This window comes from Erinaceus europaeus, chromosome 1 (genome assembly GCF_950295315.1).
Source record: "Erinaceus europaeus chromosome 1, mEriEur2.1, whole genome shotgun sequence".
NCBI classification, from domain to species: Eukaryota; Metazoa; Chordata; class Mammalia; order Eulipotyphla; family Erinaceidae; genus Erinaceus; species Erinaceus europaeus.
The window spans coordinates 202,523,582-202,545,551 of record NC_080162.1 but is presented as its reverse complement, the minus strand read 5'-3'; the positions used below and the strand labels follow the sequence as shown (position 1 = coordinate 202,545,551).

At 45.4% G+C, this 21,970-nt stretch overlaps 1 protein-coding gene across 1 annotated transcript in view; it reads left to right on the top strand.

Moving 5' to 3' along the window:
* TG (thyroglobulin) overlaps positions 1-21,970 on the top strand; it is a 302,611-nt gene that overhangs the window by 95,428 nt on the left and 185,213 nt on the right. Inside the window, exons 27-31 of the mRNA XM_060202376.1 lie at positions 4,203-4,367; positions 13,960-14,025; positions 16,204-16,284; positions 19,855-19,992; positions 20,756-20,932. Of these exons, the coding sequence (XP_060058359.1) occupies positions 4,203-4,367; positions 13,960-14,025; positions 16,204-16,284; positions 19,855-19,992; positions 20,756-20,932 (627 nt within the window). The remainder of the gene's footprint in view (positions 1-4,202; positions 4,368-13,959; positions 14,026-16,203; positions 16,285-19,854; positions 19,993-20,755; positions 20,933-21,970) is intronic.

Below are 21,970 nucleotides of genomic sequence, written 5' to 3'. Positions count from 1 at the left end.
GAGAATGGCTGTTTCTGCCCTTTTTTGTGGCCCATTAGCCTGTACGATAGTTTTCCATCCTTTCACTTTAAGTCTGTGTTTATCTTGTTGTGACAGATGGGATTCTTGCAAGCAGCATATGGTTGGATTATGTTTTCTGATTCATCCCCCAACTCTGTGCCTTTTGATGGGTGAGTTTAAGCCATTGATGTTTATTGATATTATGGATTTAATGTATTGTAGTGCCATTGTTCAAAAAAAATTTTTTTGTTTGCTCTGATATATTGCCAGTATTATAGTGATGCTCTTGTTTATAAGAGGTCCATTAGAACCTCCTTCAGGGCCAGTTTGGTGATGGTTGCCTCCTTTAACTGTTGTTTGTCTAAGAAGGTTTTGATCCCTCCATCTAGTTTGAATGAAAGTCTAGCAGGATATATTATCCTTGGTTGAAACCCTTTTTCATTCAGGGCTCGATAGATATCTTGCTATTCTCTTCTGGCTTTTAGAGTTTGAGTGGAGAAGTCTGCAGATAATCTTATGGGTTTTCCCTTGTATGTGACTTTTTGTTTCTCTCTTGCAGCCTTTAGGATCCTTTCTTTATCCTTACTTCTTCTCATTGTGACTATGATGTGTCTTGGTGTCTTCAGGTCTGGGTTGATTCTGTTTGGTACTCTCTGGGCCTCTTGAATCTTGATGTCCTTTCTGTTATTCTGGTCTGAGAAGTTTTCTTCTATAATTTCCTCTAGAATGTTTGCTTCCCCTTCCTCTCTTTCTTCCTCTGGCAGGCCAATTATGCGAATGTTACTTCTTTTGAGATCATCCCATATGTCTCTGTTGTTGTTTTCAGTGTCTCTCAATCTCTTTTTAAGCTCTTTCACCTCTTTCTTCATTTTCTCTAACTCATCCTCTGTCTGACTAATTATGTTTTCTGCTTCTGTTTGTCTGCTTTCCCTTGCCTCAGCTTCTTTCTTCATTACAGCTATTTCAGCTTTCAGTTCTCTAATTTCCTCAAGATAATTAGTATTTTCCTTGGGGGCCTCCACTGTTGTTTCCCTAATACTGCCATTCCTTTCCTCCAATGTTGTTTTCATTTCTGTGATTAATAAGTTTATTATTGCTTGCATACTTTTCTTATCTATGGTTACTTCTGGCTCATTTGTAGTTTCTTCTGGGCTCTTGTCTTCATTCATTGGAGTAGCAGTTTTATTTGTTTTTGATCTACCCATTTTTTTGATTTATGTGTTTCTTTTTTTATGCTCTGTGTTCCTCAGTTGTTGTGTCTTGAGCACAAGCAACACTGTACTAAATACCTTTATGACAATTGCACTCACCAACCTCAGGAATTACAGTATCAACTGAAGCAAGTATTGAAGCAGTTTAATCACTACCAGTTGGTCAAACAATTTCTCCAGTCCGTGAAAGAATAGTAACCAAATCCCAGTGAAGAAGAAAGAGAAAAGAAAGAAGGGATAGCAAGAATAGACAGTTATGCAAATGCACTATCCACTGTATATTCTAGGGGTAACAAGAGGGGAAAGGGAACTAGAGCAGAGATACACACATAGAGAGTCCACTATGAGTCAGATTTCTTCCCCAAAATAATTCACAAATTCATAAAGGCGAAGAAGGAAGAAGTATATGACAAGATAAAAAAAAAAAGCAAAAGAAAAAAAAGAAAAAAGAGACAAGTGAGAGAAAAGGGAAAAGATAAGAAAAAGAGCTGTAATTAAAGAGCAGTGAAAGGAAAGGTTTTTTTTATTACTTTATGTTTAATTTAATTTAATTTGATTTTTTTAATTAGCTAGGAGGATAAGGGCGGGGAGAGTCTGTAGAGCATGTAGGAGTAAGGAGACAAGTTCCTCTCACAATAGATAAGATGCCCACTACCCTAGCAATGAAAGATACCCTAAGAGTTAATTCTGATCAACCTATAGGGGGGGAAGACATATGCCTTTATATAATATTAATAATAAAATAGAGCAGGGTAAAAAAAAAAAAAACTGTTCCAGATTATCTCAAAGCTCATGATCAGAGGAAGCTGATTGTTAAGAATGAGGAAAAAAAAATAACCTCAGGACTAGACAAGGATAGCTGAAATAGGCAGTTATGCAAATCTACTATCCACTGTATATTCTAGGGGTGGCTAAAGGAAGAAGGGAAGTTGAGCAGAGACACTCGCAGTGAGAGTCCACACTGAGTCAGAATTCTTCCCCAAAATAATTCCCAAATGTCTATCAGTGAATTCAAAAATGCACTCTGTTTGGTGGTGTGGGGGCTGGGGCCTGTGTCTTTGGAAGCTGTAGGATTAAGGAAGAAAGGGTGACAAGAATGATAAAAAGAAGAAATAAAAGAAAGAGAGAGAGAAAAAAGAAAAAGATAAGAAAAAGAACAGTCATAAAAGACCTGTGAAAGGAAAGAGTTTTTATTTATTTATTTATTTTTAATTATTTAATTAGCTATGCAGGGTGAGGTGGGGGGGGTTGGCTACTTAGAAAGAAAAAAGGCCAGAGGTTTCAGAAGGGTATAGACTTAGAGTGAATGATACTCCCTGGTGGGACAGGAATTTGGTAAAGACAGAAGCTCAGCAGGGGAGCCTGCTAGGAGCTGGTCCCCAGGGACTGGTTATGGGGGGGGGAGGGAGAGGGGGTGTGCTTAATAATTAAAAGAAAAGAATTTTTTCCCCATTTTTTTCTACTCTATTTCTTAACCCAACTTAAGTTATAGTCACCTCCTTGGTCTCACCGCTAGGACCCCTTATTGAGTGGCCTACTAAAGGCAGAAAATCCTACCGTTTCCAGAAGATGTGGTCAGAGCTCAAGCCACTAGCAGCTTCTCAGTCCTCCATCTTCTGGGAACCTCCCACCCGGGTTTTGATATAGCAGCTCAAGTTCCCTGTTTGAGAACAACCCTTGTTAGATTACCTGTAAGATAATTTGTTCCCAGAGATGCTTTTACTCCTGCTGCCACGGATGATGAAGGTGGTGAGTCCTGCTCTCCTCGGGGGCCAGTGTTACAGAGAAGGGCAAAATGTCAGGTTTATGAACCATCCATCACAGAGTCATTATTTGAGGAATTTTTGAAAAAAGATTATTTATAAAATGGACATATTGACAAGACCATAGTATAAGAGGTGTACAGTACCATATAATTCTCACCACCAGAATTCTGTATCCCATCCCCTTCCTTGAAAAATTTTCCTCTTCTTTATCCCTCTGGGAGCATGGACCCAGGGTCATTGTGGGATGCAGAAGGTGGAAGGTCTGCTTCTGTAATTGCTTCCCACTGAACATGGGCGTTGGCAGGTGGATCCATACTCCCAGTCTGTCTCTCTCTTTCCCTAGTGGGGCAGGGCTCTAGGGAATTGGAGCTCCAGGATACATTGGTGGGGTCATCTGCCCAGGGAAGTCACGCTGGCATCATGGTAGCATGTGGAACCTGGTGACTAAAAAAGAGTTAAGATATAAAGCAGAACAAGTTGTTGACTGATCATGAACCTAAAGGCAAGAATATTGCAGATGAAGACTTGGGGTCTTCATTTTGGAAAAAGCTAGTGGATCTATTTTAGGTCTATTTCAAGGGGTCCATGACTTTACTAAATTATGCCTGAGCCCGACAGCTAACATGTAGGTGAAAGTGAACCCAAGGTATTGTCTGGGGAGATGGTGTCATGTTGGAAAAAGAACTAGGAATCTGGAACAGGGAAAAGAGTAGCTCCCAAATATGGGAAAGGTGTATAAATATCGTTAACTGTAAACCCCATTGATTTGATCTGGGTCCCGTATTCAGCACAGGAGCCTGTGTGACCTCTGCATCCCTGTAGGTCAGAGCTCACATTCTGTGGTCACGGCTAGGAACATTCCAGGCTGCACTAATAATGCACTGCATTGCTGTGTGCACAAGACAAGTTCAAGCCCAGCCCCTACTGCACTAAAGAAAACTTTGGTGCTGGGGTGTTTCTTTCTCTCTCTCTCTCTCCTCTATCTTAGATGAAATAAAAACAGCTGTAATAGAGGAGGAAAGGATGCGTGGGCATGAAAGTGGTCTTCTTCCTAGGGACTGAAGAGTAAGGCCAGTTCCGGACTCTCAGGGAAGAATAATCCAATTTGAAGCTGAGCTGCTGACTTCCAGTGCTGCCATCTGCTCTCCAGATATGGACACCTGTCCCCATGCCACACAGATGCAGCTCTCACTCACGAGCCCCCCTCCCTTTTGTCGCTCTGCAGGTCCCATCCTCTGTGGGCTGCTAAACTCACCGGACATCCTGCTTTGCCATGTGGAAGACTGGAGAGAGGCCTCTGAAGCCCGTGCTGACACCTCGTGTCTCAGTGTGACCTACGATCAGGGGAGCAGCCTGGAGACACTGAGTCTGGGAGGCCAGGAGTTCAGGGGTACGTTTCTGTTTTCTGCCCACACCCTTTCCAAGTGGATTCTTCTTTACCAGTAGAGTCTTCTGCCATTCTCTTAAGTGCCCTCCATTTGCCTGAGGGGATTTCCTTTTTCTATAAAGGAGCCTGAATGCTGCATAGACAGCGTCCAGAGGGTGCCAGTATCTTTCTCCGAGAAGCGGTCATCTAGAGGCTTCCTGCGGGCTGCAGGCGGCTGCTTCCCGGGCGACTCTGCTAACCTCGACTTGGTTTGCTTGCAAATTCAGAGACAGCTGGAGTTGGCCAGTGCAGCCTGGCTGCTCCACTTCATGTGTCTCTCCTTGTTGTGGGTTCTGGGCGTGCCCGTGCTCCTGGAGATGGCAGTGGTGGGGGCCAGGAAGGACAAACAGCAATGGCTGTGAAGCTTAGAAGTGCAGATCTGATACGGTCTTCTTATTTCTGTCTTGTTGACTGGTCAAGGCAGATCACACAGTCCAGCTGATAGTCTGAGGATGGGGAGGCACAGTGTCCTCCAGTAGCACCTTCACCACTACCAGGCTAGCTTTGCAGGCGTGAGAGAGACGACCAGAGATTCATGGCTGAGTGGTACGCAGTTCAGTCTTTATTCATATGGAACGCAGTGCAATCTAAGCTAAACTATCTCTAATCACAATCCTGTCCTTATACATATACTCGCCAAGTAGGGTGGAAACGGTGTGATGTAGAGAGGGTGGGGCGAAAAAAGACTGGTGGAAATGGGGGGGTGTACTAGGAGAGGGGGCGGAGCAAAAAGACATCATGAACCACTGGGGATTAAACCAATGCCCCGGAGGCAGGGTGGTGCTTAGTTAACAGTGGTTTATGTAAATAGACTGCAGCTTTAAGTGAGATCAGACCAATGCCATGCAGGCATGCGGGTGCTTAGTTAAGCAGGATTAGAGACAGAAGCTTTAAGCTGGGGGAGCTGGCATACTACCCAACAAACCACAGAAGGGATGACTGCAAAGAGGGCTAAGAAATTGGGGCTCTGGATGTGGTCAGCCTCCCAAGCCAGTATCTCCGGGCCTCACTCTCCTTTCTGTGCTAACATTTGCACTGATCATTCTTTCCACAGATGGAGGAAGGAACTGGGCCACCCGTCCTTTCTATGTGGGCTCAGAGAGCAGACAAATCCATTGAGTGTTCCTTTCTTTTTTTCTTCCTACCTGTTTCTATCATAAGCTGATGAACATTAGAAAGAGAAGTCACCTCTGAGATCATCTGCTCACCGCCTGCCTTCTTTTGTAAGAAGGGTGGTTAAGATACTCCCCCTTCCTCCACACATAGAACTCTCTCTGCCTCCCAAGGCCAGAAGTTGCCCTCTGGCACATGGAGGAACAGTGGCTCTCACTGTGCCCTGAGCTGGGGCCTGACCATGGCAGCTCCACTCAGTAGGGATGAGGACTGGAGGGCTCAATGGTACTAGAAATGGGTGAAAAATGCAATCTGTCGTTGCTGATAGAGATGACCAGTAACAATGGAGAGAGGGATTTATTTGAGATCTACCCCCATCAGGTCTGTTTGGGAATCTCAGAACTCCCTGTTTAGGACCCCAGCTGGTGGAATGCCTGATAGTGACTAAAGAGTCATTGTTAAAGTATGCCAGTCTCTTGCCCTTATTCAGCTTTTGCAGTCCTTGCTTCGATAAGGTTAGCTTTGGAGTGAGTGAGAGAACTGTAATAGGAATTGGTGAGGAGGGTATCTAAGTCTAAGTAGACACTATTTCATTATAAACTTTATACTGACTCACTGTAGACTATTGTGTACTTTTGCTTTCAGGTATGTATTTTGCCCTAACTTATGGATACATGTGAACATATGCTCTATCTTACGGGACCTAGTCTATATCTAGGTTTGGGGACTTTGTTAGGAAGTGAACCTCCTGGAATGGAGTTAGAGAATACCATGAAAGGAAAGGTCTCACCCAAGTGATGAGTGTGAAGGGTTGGCATTCCATGCCTGACGTCTCTGGTTGATCCAGCCCCCCCAACCCTTTTTAGATCCAGGAATTATGTGTGTGTGTGTCCAGGATCTCAAGCATACACAATTCTAACACTCCAATCAATATTATTTGTTCTTGTAATACACACACACACACACACACACACACACACACACACACACACACACGGGAGGGGTATCATGCACAGTACTGCTTTATCATTTGTGGGGCTTCCTCCAGGTATGGAGGTGCTGTCAACCAGGTGGTTCTGGGGCTCAAACCCAGGATTTCGTTCAAGGTAAAACAAGGACCCCACCAGCTGACCTGTCTCCCTGCCTTTCAACAATCTGTGTGAACAAAGTGTCTGGGACGTACTGTGTCCTCTAAGTCTCAAATGCTAAGCTACCTGGAAGTTTGCTCCCAGCTCACAGACTCAGAGTTTATTATGACAGCAGGACTCGGGGACTCAGCCGTCTTTTCCAGCTCTCCTGTGAGGTTGGGGCAGCCTGTCTCCCTCTCCCCTCCCTCTGCTCTCTGTCCACCAGCACCTGGGCTCAGGTGTCAACACTGTGCTTGCAGTGCTTCCTGTGTATTCAGAGCAGTGGAAGCAAGGTCAGGTGACAGGCAGACAGACTGCACTGGGAGAGAGAGGGGGAAGGAGGCTTCCTGTCTGTGCTGTGTAAGGTCCTCCAGGGGCTGCAGAAACAATCTTCTACCTCCCGGAACGGTTCCCAAGACCTATGTGTTAGCAGAGAGCACTTCAGGGATTTCTGAGGGTGGAGACTTCCTTCCACGTGAGCTCCTGCAGGAGTCCTTCCTGGCTGCCCTGCAGAGTGCACTTCCTGCCTCCTGCTTTGCAGAGGCTTCCTCATGGCTGTGTCGCTCTGCTGCACAGAGTTGTGGGCAGTGCACTTAGATCATGCATTTGTCTGTTAGCCCTTCCCGAGTTTGCTTGTGGTTCAAGCGCAGGCGGCGCAAAACCCATGGACCAGCATAAGGATCCCGGTTCGAGCCCCCATTTCTCCACCTACAGGGGAATCGCTTCACAGGTGGTGAAGCAGGTCTGCAGGTGTCTGTCTTTCTCTCCCCCTCTCTGTCTTCCCCTCCTCTCTCCATTTCTCTCTCTCCTATCTAACAATGATGACATCAATAACAACAACAATAAAACAACAAGGGCAACAAAAGGGAATAAATAAATATTAAGAAAAAAGAGAAATGTGCAGTAGCTTCCTTTGCTTCTTTTGAGTGAAGCTCTGCTGTAAAGCCTCACATGAACCCTGAGGTCCTCAGTGCAGTGCTTTGGGGTGGGGTGTGAACAGGAGTCTGGGTCTGAGCCAAAGCTGATGCTCGTCACTGCCTCTTTTTGCCTCTTTTCATTGGCAGCTCCAGGAAATAAGCACCTTAGCAGATTGTCATGCGTAGTGTGTGTTATCCGATTTTTTTTTTTTTAAGATGTCCGTGTTTTTGTTATATTTTAAAAAATGGACTTTTTTTTTTCTTTCTACTTTGTGGATTCACAACATTAAGCTCGGAATCTGGCATAGAGAATATATATCCTATCAGTGGAGTGCATATTGACCCAAGCCTGGAAGATATCACTGATGTGATGGCATTCCATGAACGTTTCATTTCTTTGTGGGAAAATAAGATTAGATAGCTTATTTCTGTGATGAGTAGGAAGCATATGGTATCCATTAGACAGAGAGGTAGCCCGGGGTGAAAACAAGCGTTTGAAGAATGGTGTGTGATGAATTCATGGACAGTAAATCCAAAGTGAGTTGCTTAACGCAGAGCATGTGCTTGGGATGCATCCAAGACTTAAAGAATGTGCCCTTGTCTGCCCCCCTGAAGGAAGAATGATGATGGAATGGCTTTTGAAGTTTTGAGTTTGCCTCCCTGCCTGAGTGTAGAGACGTGTGTTTTTATTTTAAAGTTTATTTATTTATTTATTTATTTATTTATTTATTCCCTTTTGTTGCCCTTGCTGTTTTTTTTTAAATTGTTGTCATTATTGATGTTGTCGTTGTTGGATAGGACAGAGAGAAATGGAGAGAGGAGGGGAAGACAGAGAGGAGGAGAGAAAGATAGACACCTGCAGACCTGCTTCACCGCCTGTGAAGCGACTCCCCTGCAGGTGGGGAGCCGGGGTTCGAACCGGGATCCTTATGCCAGTCCTTGTGCTTTGCGCCACCTGCGCTTAACCTGCTGCGCTACTGCCCGACTCCCTAGAGGCATGTTTTGAGGTGCAAACTCTGCTTAAAGAAGGTGCCTAAGCAGCCCGATGTATATCATAGATGTTCCAAATTGAAGGCAGCTTTCTTTAGACTGGTCAAGTATGTCAGTGTTTTTCTTGTTGTTTTTTTTTTAATTTTTTAATGCTTTATTTATTTATTGTTGAGAGAGATTGAGAGGGGAGGAGAAGATAGAGAGGGAGAGCTAAAGAGAGACACTTGCAGCCCTGCTTCACCACTCATGAAGCTTTCCCCTGCAGGTGGGGACCAGGGGCCTGAACCTGAGTCCTTGCACACTGTAATGTGTGTGCTTAATCAGGTGCATCACCTCCTGGTCCCTTTTTTTTTTTTTTTTTCATTTTTTGCCTCCAGTCACTGGGGCTTGGTGCCAGCACTGTGAATCCACTTCCACTGCTCCTGGTGGCCATTTTTTGTTTGTTTTTGTTTTTGCATCGTTTTATTGGATAGGACAGAGAGAAATTGAGAGAGGAGGGGGAGACAGAGAGGGAGAAAGGGAGACACCTGCAGACCTGCTTCTCCGCTTGTGAAGTGAGCTGTTGCAGGTGGTTCTTCCTGGGCCAGCAAGATAGTTCAGCTGGAGAGGGTCCCAGCTTGGCTGTACGAATGACCCAAGTTTGAGCACGGTCCCCACCACACCGGAGGCACTGGGGAGTGTTGTGATATCTTTCGGTGCTTTCTTTTTGTCTCTCTTGTCTCTGTCTCCCTCTTTCTGTCTGAAAATGTTAACCCAGGGAGGCGAGACTGCCTTTTTAGCACAATGCTGTGCATTTGAGACTGAAAATACCACAGGACACCTGTACACATCACCTGCTCTTTCTCTGAGAGCTGCGGGTCACGTATCACATGACTTTCCTTTCCGCTGCATGCAAAGCTGGTCACATGTGCTAGGCAACACTGACATGTTCCGGACAGTCCACAAGGCTCACCAGTCACCCACGTCTCAAGTGGAGACTTTGACCTGGTGAAGTTCCTTCTCTGGGAATTCCCCAAGGGAACCTTTGCTCACGGATGGAAATACGAGCTAATATTTATTGAGAACCTGTGATTTAAATGTATTAATATCTGGCCAGGAGTACGTAGCATAATGGTTATGCAAACAGACTCATGCCTGAGGCTCCAAAGTGCCAAGTTCGATCCCCTGCACCATCATAGATGGAAGCTGAGCAGAGCTCTGGAGAGAAAGAGGCGGGGGGGGGGGGAGGGGGGCTTAACTCTACTAAATGCTTCATATCAGCCCATATAAACTTTTTCTTTCAAAAATATTTTAATTGGGGTAGATTCAATGGTTGACAGTAAATACAGTTGTTGTTACAGGTGGAAAATTTCTCAGTTTTCTGCAAAATACTCTCACCCCCAGCCTGGGTCCTCCACCATCATTATGCACCAGGATCTGAAACTCTCCCTCCAGGCTCCCTGCCAAGAGTCCTCATCCAAATTCTACTCCCCTCCCCTCCCTCCCCTCCCCTTCCCTTCCCTCCCCTCATCTCCCCTGCTCTTCCTTCTTCCCTTCCTTCCTTCCTTGTTAGTATTTTTTATTAGTAGTAATTTAATAATGATTAAAAAGACTGTATAATAAGAGGGGTACAATTCCATATAGTTCCCACCACCAGGCTTCCATATCCCATCCCCTCCATTGGAATCTTCCCTGTTTTTCTCTCTCTTTTTAGTGATTTAATAATGATCAGTAAGATTGTGGGATTAGAGGGGGGTACAGTTCCCACCACCAGAGTTCCATATCCCATCCTCTCCATTGGAAGCTTTCCTATTCTTTATCCCTCTGGGAGCATGGACCCAGGGTCATTATGAGGTGCAGAAGGTGGAAGGTCTGGCTTCTGTAACTGCTTCTCCGCTGGCCATGGGTGTTGGCAGGTCAAAAGTGGCTCTTGATTTCTTTCTTTCTTTCTTTTTTTATTTAAGAAAGGATTAATTAACAAAACCATAGGTAAGGAGGGGTACAACTCCACACAATTCCCACCACCCGATCTCCATATCCCACCCCCTCCCCTGATAGCTTTCCCATTCTCTATCCCTCTGGGAGCATGGACCCAGGGTCATTGAGGGTGCAGAAGGTAGAAGGTCCGGCTTCTGTAATTGCTTCCCCGCTGAGCATGGGCATTGACTGGTCGGTCCATACTCCCGTGGCTCTTGATTTCAACCTAACATTTGAGATAGTGACTCACCCTACAAATAAGCTGGAGCTTCTCCAGTTTCACAGGTTAGGGGTCAGAACAGTTGGCCTAAACTATCTTGAATTTTTATTTTACATTTACATCACCAAAATCAGTGAGTACACCTGTTATCTATCTATCTATCTATCTATCTATCTATCTATCTATCTATCTATCAATCTATCATCTACTTTTTGATGAGTCAGTCTGCCAAATATTTCTGGGAATAAACATATCTTAAAAATAAATTCCTTTTAAAATGTTTTATTTATTTTGTTTTAGTATTGTACAGACAGAGATAAATTGAGAAAGGAGGGAGAACAGAGGGAAAGAGACAAGAGACACAGACATCATCACTCATGGAGCTTCCCCCCTGCAGGTGGGGACCAGGGCCTTTGCACCCAGGTCCATGTGCACTGTCATGTGTGCGCTTAACCAGGCATGACGCTGCCTGGCCTTTGCCAAATAAATCATGTCGTTTTCCTTGTGACAAGGTCCAGTGTTCCGCAGTCTGACCTTTACAGTAAGCATGTTGCCAAGAGGGAGCAGAGCACAGACTGAGCCGATGACCCTCTGTGTTGGTGTCACAGGAGCAGAGAAAAGGACCCACAGCTTCAGCTTCAGGGTGCTCACTTACCTCTCCAAGATGCCGGGGGCGTTCACTGACCTCACTTCTGATACTTTCCACCCTCGGAATGAAATGAGGGACTGATCAGTGAATCCTTTAAGGAAATATGTCATCCTAGTATTGGGCAGTCTGAGAAGTCCCAGCATTGTCCTTTTGTTACCATATAAGAAACAGAACCAAGCAGAAGTATATGCCATCATTGTCGTTACTTCATGGTATCACAACAGCCAAAGATGCAACTCTGTAGTATTAAGTGTTCCATATTTGAGCAAGCCTTTTAATTTTTCTCTCTCTGTGTCTCTGTCTCTCTCTCTGTGTGTGTGTGTGTGTGTGTGTGAGAGAGAGAGAGAGAGGGAGAGGGAGAGGGAGAGGGAGAGGGGGAGAGAGAGAGAGAGGGAGAGGGAGAGGGAGAGGGAGAGGGGGAGAGAGAGAGAGAGAGGGAGAGGGAGAGAGAGACAGAGACAGACAGAGACACGCAGGGGTGGGAGACATCATTCTGTGGTGTCAAGGACTGACCCACGGCCTTACAAGCCTGTGCTTTGTATATATACCATGCCTCTGCTCTAGTCACTGACCACACCTCTTTAAACCTCCTTGAATACCCTCTTCAAACATAAGGATCTTCAGATTCATTTTGCAAGTTTGGATGGACAGAATTCTTCTTATTATTATTTTTCTTTATTGGGGGGATTAATGGTTTACAATGGACAGTAAAACACAGTCATTGGTCCATGTGGAACATTTCTCAGTTTTCCACATCACACTCTAACCCCCCACCAAGGTTCTCCTCCACCATCATGCTCCACCCCAGAGTCCTTTACTTTGGTACAATACACCAAACTCTCTCCAAATTCTGATTTTTGTTTCCACTTCTGTTCTTATTTTTCAACTTCTTTCTATGACTGAGATCATCTTATATTCATCCTTCTCTTTTTGCCTTATCTCACGTAACATGATTCCTCTAAGCTCCATCTAAGATGAGGTGGAGAAGGTGAAATCACCATTTTTAATAGCTGAGTAGTATTCCATTGTCTATATATATATATATATATATATATATATATATATATATATATACCACAACCTACCCAGCCACTCATCTGTTGTTGGACACCTGGGCTACTTCCAGGTTTTGGCTATTACAAATTATGCTGCTATGAACATAGGTGCACACAGATCTTTTTGTGGATGGGTGTCTTTGGGTTGGTGTTTCCTTATTGCTGTGTTTATGAACAAGGAATATGGAATAAAGTAGGTGTAATTTGAATTCCTCCTGTTAACCCCTATGCATTTTTATTATTTATTTATTTATTTTTAATATTTTATTTTATTTATTTATTCCCTTTTGTTGCCCTTGTTGTTTTATTGTTGTAGTTATTGTTGTTGTCGTCATTGTTGGATAGGACAGAGAGAAATGGAGAGAGGAGGGGAAGACAGAGAGGAGGAGAGAAAGATAGACACCTGCAGACCTGCTTCACCGCCTGTGAAGCAACTCCCCTGCAGGTGGGGAGCCGGGGTCCTAACCGGGATCCTTATGCCAGTCCTTGTGCTTTGCGCCACCTGCGCTTAACCCGCTGCGCTACAGCCCGACTCCCGCATTTTTATTTTTGCCTAGGAATTTCAGGGCAAAAAAAAAATTCTACCTGTAAGATTTAAATTAGGCAATATTTGGAAGGAACCCATTATAGTGTTAAGTTAAAAGACAGTGGTTCTTAATAATAACTCAGGGTAGTGACACGTGACTTTAAAAAGACCCGTGCGTTTATTTTCCTGAGTGTCACAGGAGGAGAGAGAGAGCAGAGCCCTACTTAGCTCTGGCATGTGGCAGTTCTGAGGACTGAACTTGGGACCTCAAGTGCCTCAGGCATCCGGACATGTCATGCCACTAATGTTCTATCTCCCCAAGCCAGTACATGACACCTAAGAATATTGAAACCAGACTGGGATCACTTCCTCACGCCTCAGGTTGTGAACCAGCTGGTTTCCTGCAGCAAGGCTGTGTGCCTCTGGCTTCTACTTTGTGAGATCTTTCCTCAGGTTTTCATGTCACAGAGGAATTAACAGGGACGCAAGGCTGGGCAGAAGTGACAGTGGCCATTCTAGTCACCTGGCAATTGTGTGTGGTAAATCTGATCCTGTCTTGGGTGGTATCTGGGGGACTTGACTTGGAAGAGAATAATAATAGTGACAAATTAAATAATAGCGCTCAGTCATTAGGTGCATAACAAACTTTGGTGATTACAGAGGACAATTTGGGTGTCTTATTTCCACCATGACTGCTATCCTGTTTTTACCATGGCAAGAATTTCCCAAGTCTTGGGAGTAGTCGGGAGTGAACATGGCGGTCAGAATCCTGTGAGATTTGCTCTCTGTAGACCATCTCAGGCTCCTTCAGTGATTCTGTGTCTCAGGTTCACATCCCTCCACACAATGGTCTCTTTGGTCCCCTGAGAAAGGTACCTTGTGTCTGATTAGCTCTGGTTTTGGACCCAGAACCAGAAGAATTCTCAGATATGGGGGGGGCGCAGAGAGGTTGTGCCGTCACCCCAGGCGGCAGTCTCATAAGTATGAATATCTTCCATTGCAGGTGTGACCCTGTCGGAAGGAACTGGAGGCACCGATAGCAGTTTTCAGCAGGTTTATCTTTGGAAAGGTAAGCCATGAGGCGAAGGTACTAGGCAGGATGCCAGCCAGAGGAGACCATCTAGCCCCACCTCTGCTTTACTGAACACTCTGGTCCCCAGCGAGCCAGGGGTAGAGTGACTTTCTAAGTGAGTGATCTGTGTGGAGCTGAAGGGTCTCAAACCCTGTAAGATAAGCTATCGCGGGCTGAAAGAGAAGCAGACAGTATGGAAACCCAAAAAAGGGAAGAGGGAGGAAGCACTGGTTCCTGTGAGATTAAGTACCATGACTACAAACTGCCCTTGTAATTAAGATGCGAGTTCTGAGGTCTCTGTAAACTTGGGGGAGGGGCAGGGGACCTTATCTCCAAAAGGATTTTATTTTAAAATCCTGAGGGCCTGGCTGAGGGAACAGGACCCCCTGACTTCTCTCTTAGAGACAGCGTTCATTAAACAGGTGGGGGGTTCAGATACGTGCACACCTGACAAGTCCTTCCTCTGTTGTAGCCCTCCTCGGAGTGTCCTAAGCCTGGCCTGTTCAGATCCAGGGAGTGTGAAAAGACAGTGAGGTGTGAAAAGACAGTAAGGCAATAGGAGAGAGAGGTGAGGGAGGCACATACCTGACGTGGAAGGGCCCCCAACCTTAAAGGAAGTAGACAAGCAATACCTTGGAAAAGTCCTTTGCTTGTCATGTCCTGAAAACCAGTGTTGATGAACATATTTTATTTTGCCACCAGGGTTTTTGTCAGGGCTCGGTGACCCTACTACAAATCCACCACTTCTGGCAGCCATTTTTTTTCCTGTGCCCTTCCTTATTATTAGCTTATTTAGTAGGGCACAGAGAAAAATGGGGGGTGTGGGGGGTATGGAGAGAGAAAGATAGACATCTGCAGATCAGCTTCACCACTGTCAAAGCAGCCCCCCTCCCAACCCAAGTGGGGACTGGGGGCTGGAACCCATGTGATGTGTGCACTTAGCCAAGTGCACTGCCACTTGGCCCACAGGCACATTTTATTTAATTTTTTAATATTTATTTATTTATTTTCCCTCTTGTTGCCCTTGTTGTTTTATTGTTGTGGTAGCTATTATTGGTGTTGGTTTTGTTAGACAGGACAGAGAAATAGAGGAGAGGAAGACAGAGAGGGGGAAAGAAAGACAGACACCTGCAAACCTGCTTCACTGTCTGTGAAGCGACCCCCATGCAGCTGGGGAGCCGGGGGCTCAAACCGGGATCCTTACACTGGCCCTTGCGCTTTGCACCACGTGTGCTTAACCCGCTGCGCTACCACCCGACTCCCAGTTTTTAAGAGAGAGATGGCGAGGGGGTGGGCAGAGAGGGAGTAGAGGAGTTCGCAGCTCTGAAGCTTCCTTTTTTGTGCTAGGGGCCGCTTGAACCGGGGTCGGACACAAGAGTGAACATATTTTATTAACTCTAGAGGACTCTGAAAAAGTTGATAATATGGGGGGCAGGCAGGTGGTGGCACACCAGGTTGAGTGCACATTATAGGGCAGAAGGCTCTAGGTTCGAGTCCCTGGTCCCCACCTGTAGGGGGAAAACTTGGTGAGTGGTTGAAGCCGGGGTGCAGGTGTCATTCTGTCTCTTCCTCTTTATCATCTCCTTCTTTCTTGATTTTTGACTGTCTCTAGCCAATAAATAAATAAAAATAAAAAAGTAATTAAAAAAAGAAAAAGTGCATAAGGTCATGGTCATGGTCAATATTATTCTAAGAGGTAAGTTGATTTTATGTCCAGGGCTGACCAGGGCAGTCCTATGTCACTCGAATTGTATCATCTGGCTTTGGGCATCTGGCTGTGGGTGATGAGAATTTTCTTTCTTTTTTGAATTTTTTTCCAAGGTTACCTCTGAACCTTGGTGCAGGCACTCCAAATCCACTGCTCCTGGAAGTGGCCATTTTTCCATTTTATTGGATAGGACAGAGAGAAATTGAGAGGGGAAGGGAGAGAGAGAGGGAGAGAGAGAAAGCAGGCCTGCTTCACTGCTTGTGACGTGTCCCCCAACCCCCTGCAGATGGGGAGCCAGGGGCTCGAACTGAGATCTTTGCAAGGGCCCTTGTGAGTTTAACTAGGTACGCCACCGCCCGGCCCCACCACGAGAATTTTCCACACCGCCATTATCATTTTGTTGGCCAGAGTAGTGATCCTGTTTTCATGCCCAACATTAACAGGACTGTCCTTTTTTTTCCTTCTAGATTCTGACATGGTGTCTCGGTCCGAGTCTATGGGATGTCAAAGAAACATGACACCAAGACCAGAATTTCCAACAGAAGCAGGTATCCACCGGAACCCTTTAATATACTTGGGCAATGTCACTGGAACCCTTTAATATATTTGGGCAATATACTTGATGGCTGACTCTGGACATAAGAGGTGGTGATCACAAGGATCTGATCAGGGAATGGACGCTGCTTCTTTCTGTCTGCACACTCTGTTCTTTAAGCTTCCCTTCCAGCTGTCCATTTCCCAAATCTGGACAGTTTCTCAGCGAGACAGTCAGCACAGGAAGAAAGGCACAAACACTGCAAAGCCATCAAGACTGTGGTTAGTGACTTTACTTACGTACCTCCTGAAGCCTATAAACAAAGTCTTAACTATTCTGAAGTCTCTTAATGAATATATTTCTCAGAAAAGCTTTGAGAGTTTATTTCATGATGTGAAAAATGTGAATTCATACATGAACAGAACAGAATGTATAGGTTGCCTGAGACCTTTCTTTCCCACAGCCCACAGCTGTTTTTATTTTGGGGAGATAAAACTCAGAGAGAGAGAGAGAGAGGAGGATTGGCAGGGGGCTGGGGATGTGTGAGTGGGAAGAAGATGAAAGGAGGGGAGAAGAAAGAGAAAGAATGGAGAAGAGTCTTATCAGTCCACTAGTACAGGGAAGAAGGCACAACTTAAGGAAGGAAATGTCAAGTGCGGACTTGGAATGACTGGGCATTGCAGAGCAAACAAGCAGATGGATAGGGACTGGCCCATGCTTTCTTTTCTTCCCCTCTTCCTCTCTCTTATTCCTTCTTTTCATTTCTTTGGCTGGTAGGGGCTTTTTGTGTCTTCACAACTCCATCATTCCCAGTAGACTCATTTATTTCTTTATTTAATTTTATTTATAAAATGGAAATATTGACAAGACTACAGGATAAAAGGAGTATATTTCCACACAGTTCCCACCTCCAGAGCTCCATATCCCATCCATTCCCTTAAAAGCTTTCCTGTTCTTTATCTCTCTGGGAGCATGGACCCAGGGTCCTTGTGGGCTGCAGAAGATGGAAGGTCTGGCTTCTGGAATTGCTTCCCCGCTGAATATTGACACTGACCTTGTTTTCCTCTCACTCTTCTAGATGACTTGCCAGACAAAACACTGGGCATATTGCTCGGTGTTTAAAAAATGATCCTCCCCCCCCCCCAACCCCGACACACACAATAACCAGTAACTGTGGCATCTTGCAGAAATGGAGCCTCACTGATCATCTTGATGGCAATAAAAAAAACAACAAAAACATTAGGAAGCCAGGTGGTGGTGCACCTGGTTAAGCACTCACATTCTACAAGGATGCAGGTTCAAGTCCCTGGTCCCCACCTGCAGAGAGAAAGCTTCACGAATAGTGAAGCAGGGCTGCCCGTGTCTCTCTGTCTCTCTCCTCTATCTCCCCTTCCTCTTTCAATTTCTCTCTGTCTCTATCCAATAATAAATAAATAAAACCATTTTTTAAAAATTATTTTGTCTTTTTCTGAGGACCTTTGTGTAGATCAAATGAACTCATCCAATAAGTGCATCAGCCACCCCAAGTGACACTCATCACGCACTCATTTCTTGGTAATTTGCAGCTCATTCTGCACCCACAGAGTTGTCCTGGGCCTCTGGGATTATGCCCTGGGTCTCTGGGATTCTGTCCTGGCTTTGGGAGCTGCTGTGCACTCAGGTCAGGAGAGCAGGGATCGAAGCCCAGCCTTGCCTACAGCTGCCTGTGCACGGGGCGTCCGCTGCTCTGAATTTTGGTCTCTGCTTCGATGGGTGAGGGAAGAGGAAGCACCCCTGAGACAGGGCCCCTGTGGAGATCAGGGGAGGCGGTTTCTGGAAATGGCAGTGACACAGTGAAGTTCTTGGGAGCGGGTAGTCGTCCCTGTGTAGTAATGCTGGTGCTGGCGGTTGCGGCTCTGAACCAGGCTTACAGTGAGCGTTGGATACGTTTTGTCCTTCTCCCCTCTCACTTCCTGTATTGCATGTCGGACAGAAGATCCCGGTGTGCGTGCGGTAAAAACCTGGGTCTGCATGCACATTCCTGTTCAAATGCTCCTAGCAGTGACATTGTCTGTACTTTGGGGGGTTTTCCAGTGGAACTCAGTTTTGCTGCTGGGATGGGGTGGCCTCTGCTCAGGAGACTCTCCCTCCTGGTCTCCTTGTCTGAGTCCCTTCTGCAAAGACACACCTTCCTTCATTTTTTTTTAAAACCTTTGCCTAATGCCAGCAGATCAACACATTAGCTGTACATTCAGTGTCTGGGAAGTACAGGGTGAGCGTTCCAGTGTGTCTGCTGCCAGCTGTCATTTCTGTTTGTTGAGGCAAAGCTGAGTTCTGACCTAACCAGGGGGGCAGCGGGAGAAAGTGAGCACCCTTCCACCAACACCCTCAATGCCTGACCCTTCTTTTGAGTATTTGTGAAATTGTTTTATATATTTATGTTTTGGATAGACACAGCCAGAAATTGAGAGAGAAGGTGTAATAGAGAGGGAGAGAGACAGAGAGACACCTGTAGCCCCTGCTTCACCACTCACAAAGCTTTCCCCATGCAGGTGGGGACCGGGGGCTTGAGCCCGGGTGTCCTTGCACATTGTAACATGTGCTCAACCGGGTGCGCCAATGCCCAGCCCTCTCACAAACATTATGACTACTCTGCTGGTCTTTGTCACTATTCCTATTGGACTGGTGGAACGCTAGTACTTAACCTACTCGGGGATTCCTCCTTTAAGCAAGACTAGTGTTAAGTGTCAGCGCCAGGATGCAAAGTGTGGTCAACTGGGTCCAGAGTCTGGGCTCTTCCTAACGACCAGCTCCTCTGGCATGCAGAGACCACTGACCTTAGAGCTGCTCCTGGTCACTCCCCACAGCAGCTCCAGAAGCCAGAACTTCATGGGATTTGCAGAGTAAACTGAGCCTACACACACGTGCACACACACACACACACACACACACACACACACACGTGCACACACACACACGCACACACACAGAGTGAGAGGGATGGGGTAACATTTTATTTATAGGGGTTTAATGGTTTACAGTACAGTTGTTGACACATGAGTTCAATTTCTTGTGTCCCTATGACAGCTGTCTATAAAACATTCTCACAGCCAATATATATATATATATATATTTTCTCTTTTATTAGTGATTTAATAATGATTAACAAAGTTGTAAGGTAACAGGTATAATTCCACACAGTTCCCACCACCAGAGTTCTCTGTCCCATCCCCTCCATTGGAAGCTTCCCTTTTCTTTATCACTCTGGGAGTCTGAACCAAAATTCCTTATGGGGTGCAGAAGGTGGGAGGTCTGGCTTCTGTAACTGCTTCTCTGCTGGACATGGACATTGGATGATCAATTCAGACCCCCAGCCTGCTAACACAAGATTTTTAAGGATTGGCAGTTCCACATTTTTTTTCAGAATTTTTGGAGTCTTCTGAATCCTTCCTCCCAGTCCTTCCTACTGATTATAGACTTGATCTGACTTCACAGCCTATGAAAGTGTGTGTGTGTGTGTGTGTGTGTGTGTGTGTCCGTGTGTAAGCAATAATTACTATAGACATAAAGCCAAAGGGAGTTGATGGCATACTTCTTTTTTCAGAAGCAGTGACAGAACTTTTTATCCCTGTGGACACTGGCCTGGTCACTGTTGATGGGAACCAGTCCCTGGCAAGCCAGCAGCACCGGCTTTTCAAATCTCTCTTTTCATCTCAGCAGGCGCGTCTGTGGTGCCTTTCTCGTAAGTGTCCTTAGACCTTCTCCTTCCAGACCCTGTGGCCAGGCATTCCAGGCGTTGTTCAGCAAAGCCTGAGAAACAGATAAGATCAGACTCAGAGGCATGACTCAAGAGTCACACCATCGCTAACCCAATGGGCGATGCAGAAGAAAACCAGGGTTCATGGCCCTTATCCTCAAGCAACCCAGAGTGTATGTCATCTCTCTCCACTCTGCTCCCAGTTCCTGTCTTCCCTCCATCTGTCCTTTTTTTTCCCAAAAGACGGTGACTGAGTCTGTACTCTGCTCTCGGCCTTGTTTCTGAGCTTGGAGATGAAACAAACCAGAAATGTCATCAGCCATGATCCGAACCTGTCACGGAACACATGTGTGCTGGTGGCAAGTCTGATATAGGAGTGGCAGCAGGAAGGATTGCTCCCAAAATTCATGGAGTTTTTCCAGCTCTTTGGCTTCTGGTCTGAAGCTTGTGGGGACTGGAAGTCTCTGACATGGTCTTGGGGAGATCAAGTGGTGTTTCGCTGTCCCCGCCCCTGGATTCCTGGGTTTACCACTCACCCAGAGAGACATCTTGCTTTCTGTGGATCCCTCTCCCCACATAATAGAGTCAAATGTTTTTGTTTTGCTTTGTTTTTTTGTTTTGTCTTTTTTTTCTGGGCTTTTCCAGACTGTATAGTTCGGGCCTCTGACCTGCCTGAGAAGAAAAGCTGCTATAGACATTTCTTCCCAGAGGATTCTCAAGGCCTAACACCCAACTGTCTTATCTGCAGGCTGTGTCCAGGAACCGTCTTTCTGTCAGCTGGTGGAGATCACAGAGGGTGAGCCCTTGTACTTCTCCTGCACCTTCTACCCAGAGGCTCAAGTGTGTGATGGTGTCTTAGAGTCCACTTCCAAGGGCTGCAGACTGGTCTTTCCCCACAGGCCAGAGGCCCTGTTCCAGAAGAAAGGTGAGTGCTTGGTGGACCTGTTAACTGACTGTGGTTCTAGAAATATCAAGATTAGTTTTATCTCCTTTGAGGAACTAAGTTTCCTCTGGTGCCTTGCAGAGACATGAAACCACTCAGAAGTGCTTCGAGTTGATTATAGAGATTCAGTTTGCTCTGGAATCTGGGAACTCTACTCAGAGAAGAACACTGGCAATGCATTAGAATTTGTGTTTGTGTGTGTGTATGTGTGTGTGTGTGTGTGTGTGTGTGTGTGTGTGCTCATTCTATTTATTGGAGGGAGACAGAAAGAAATTGAGAAAGAAGGGAGAATAGAGAAGGGGAGAGAAAGAGAGACACCTGCAGCACTGCTTCACCACTTGAAAAGTATTCCCCCTGTGGTTGGGGAGCAGGGTCTCAAACCTGGTTCCTTGTGCATTGTAACATGTGCTCTCAACCAGATGCACCACCACCCGGTGAGTCCTGAGTCTTTTTAGGTCTGTAAATCATTGTGCACTTCTGTTTTCCCCCTTCCAGAAATGTGTTGCATATATTAGCAGGGCATCTGATTTGAATTTTTTATAGAAAAAAAAGTTTGGTGTCTTAGCCAACTGAATATTGGGGGATGTATCTTCCCTGATTTCTTTCCTTAATTGAGCCTAGGCGTTTGGTGGGCCTTCTCAACAACCATTTGTCTTTGGGGGTAGTAAGGGATGTCTGTGGCATGGGTGATGTTATAAAGGGAAACATCTTTAAATTGTTGGCTGACAAAGGCAGGCCTATAGTGGCAAGACAAGATACACCAGTTAAGTGTAGAAGAATATGTGAATGTTGTGAATTCACATAGGTTGTGTATAAAGGAGCTTTCTATAGTTTAGTACCTTACCATATGAGCAGATGCTTCTTCATGTGAAGGCTTGACAGCTGTAATCACTTGTGAAAAAAAAAAAAAAACTTGTAACAAGTTAGAGGTTTACTATAATTGATAACTTGATTATAATTGGTTTAAGTATCTTTATAATTTTGGAAGGTCTTTCTCATATTATTTTAAGGCTGTTTAAC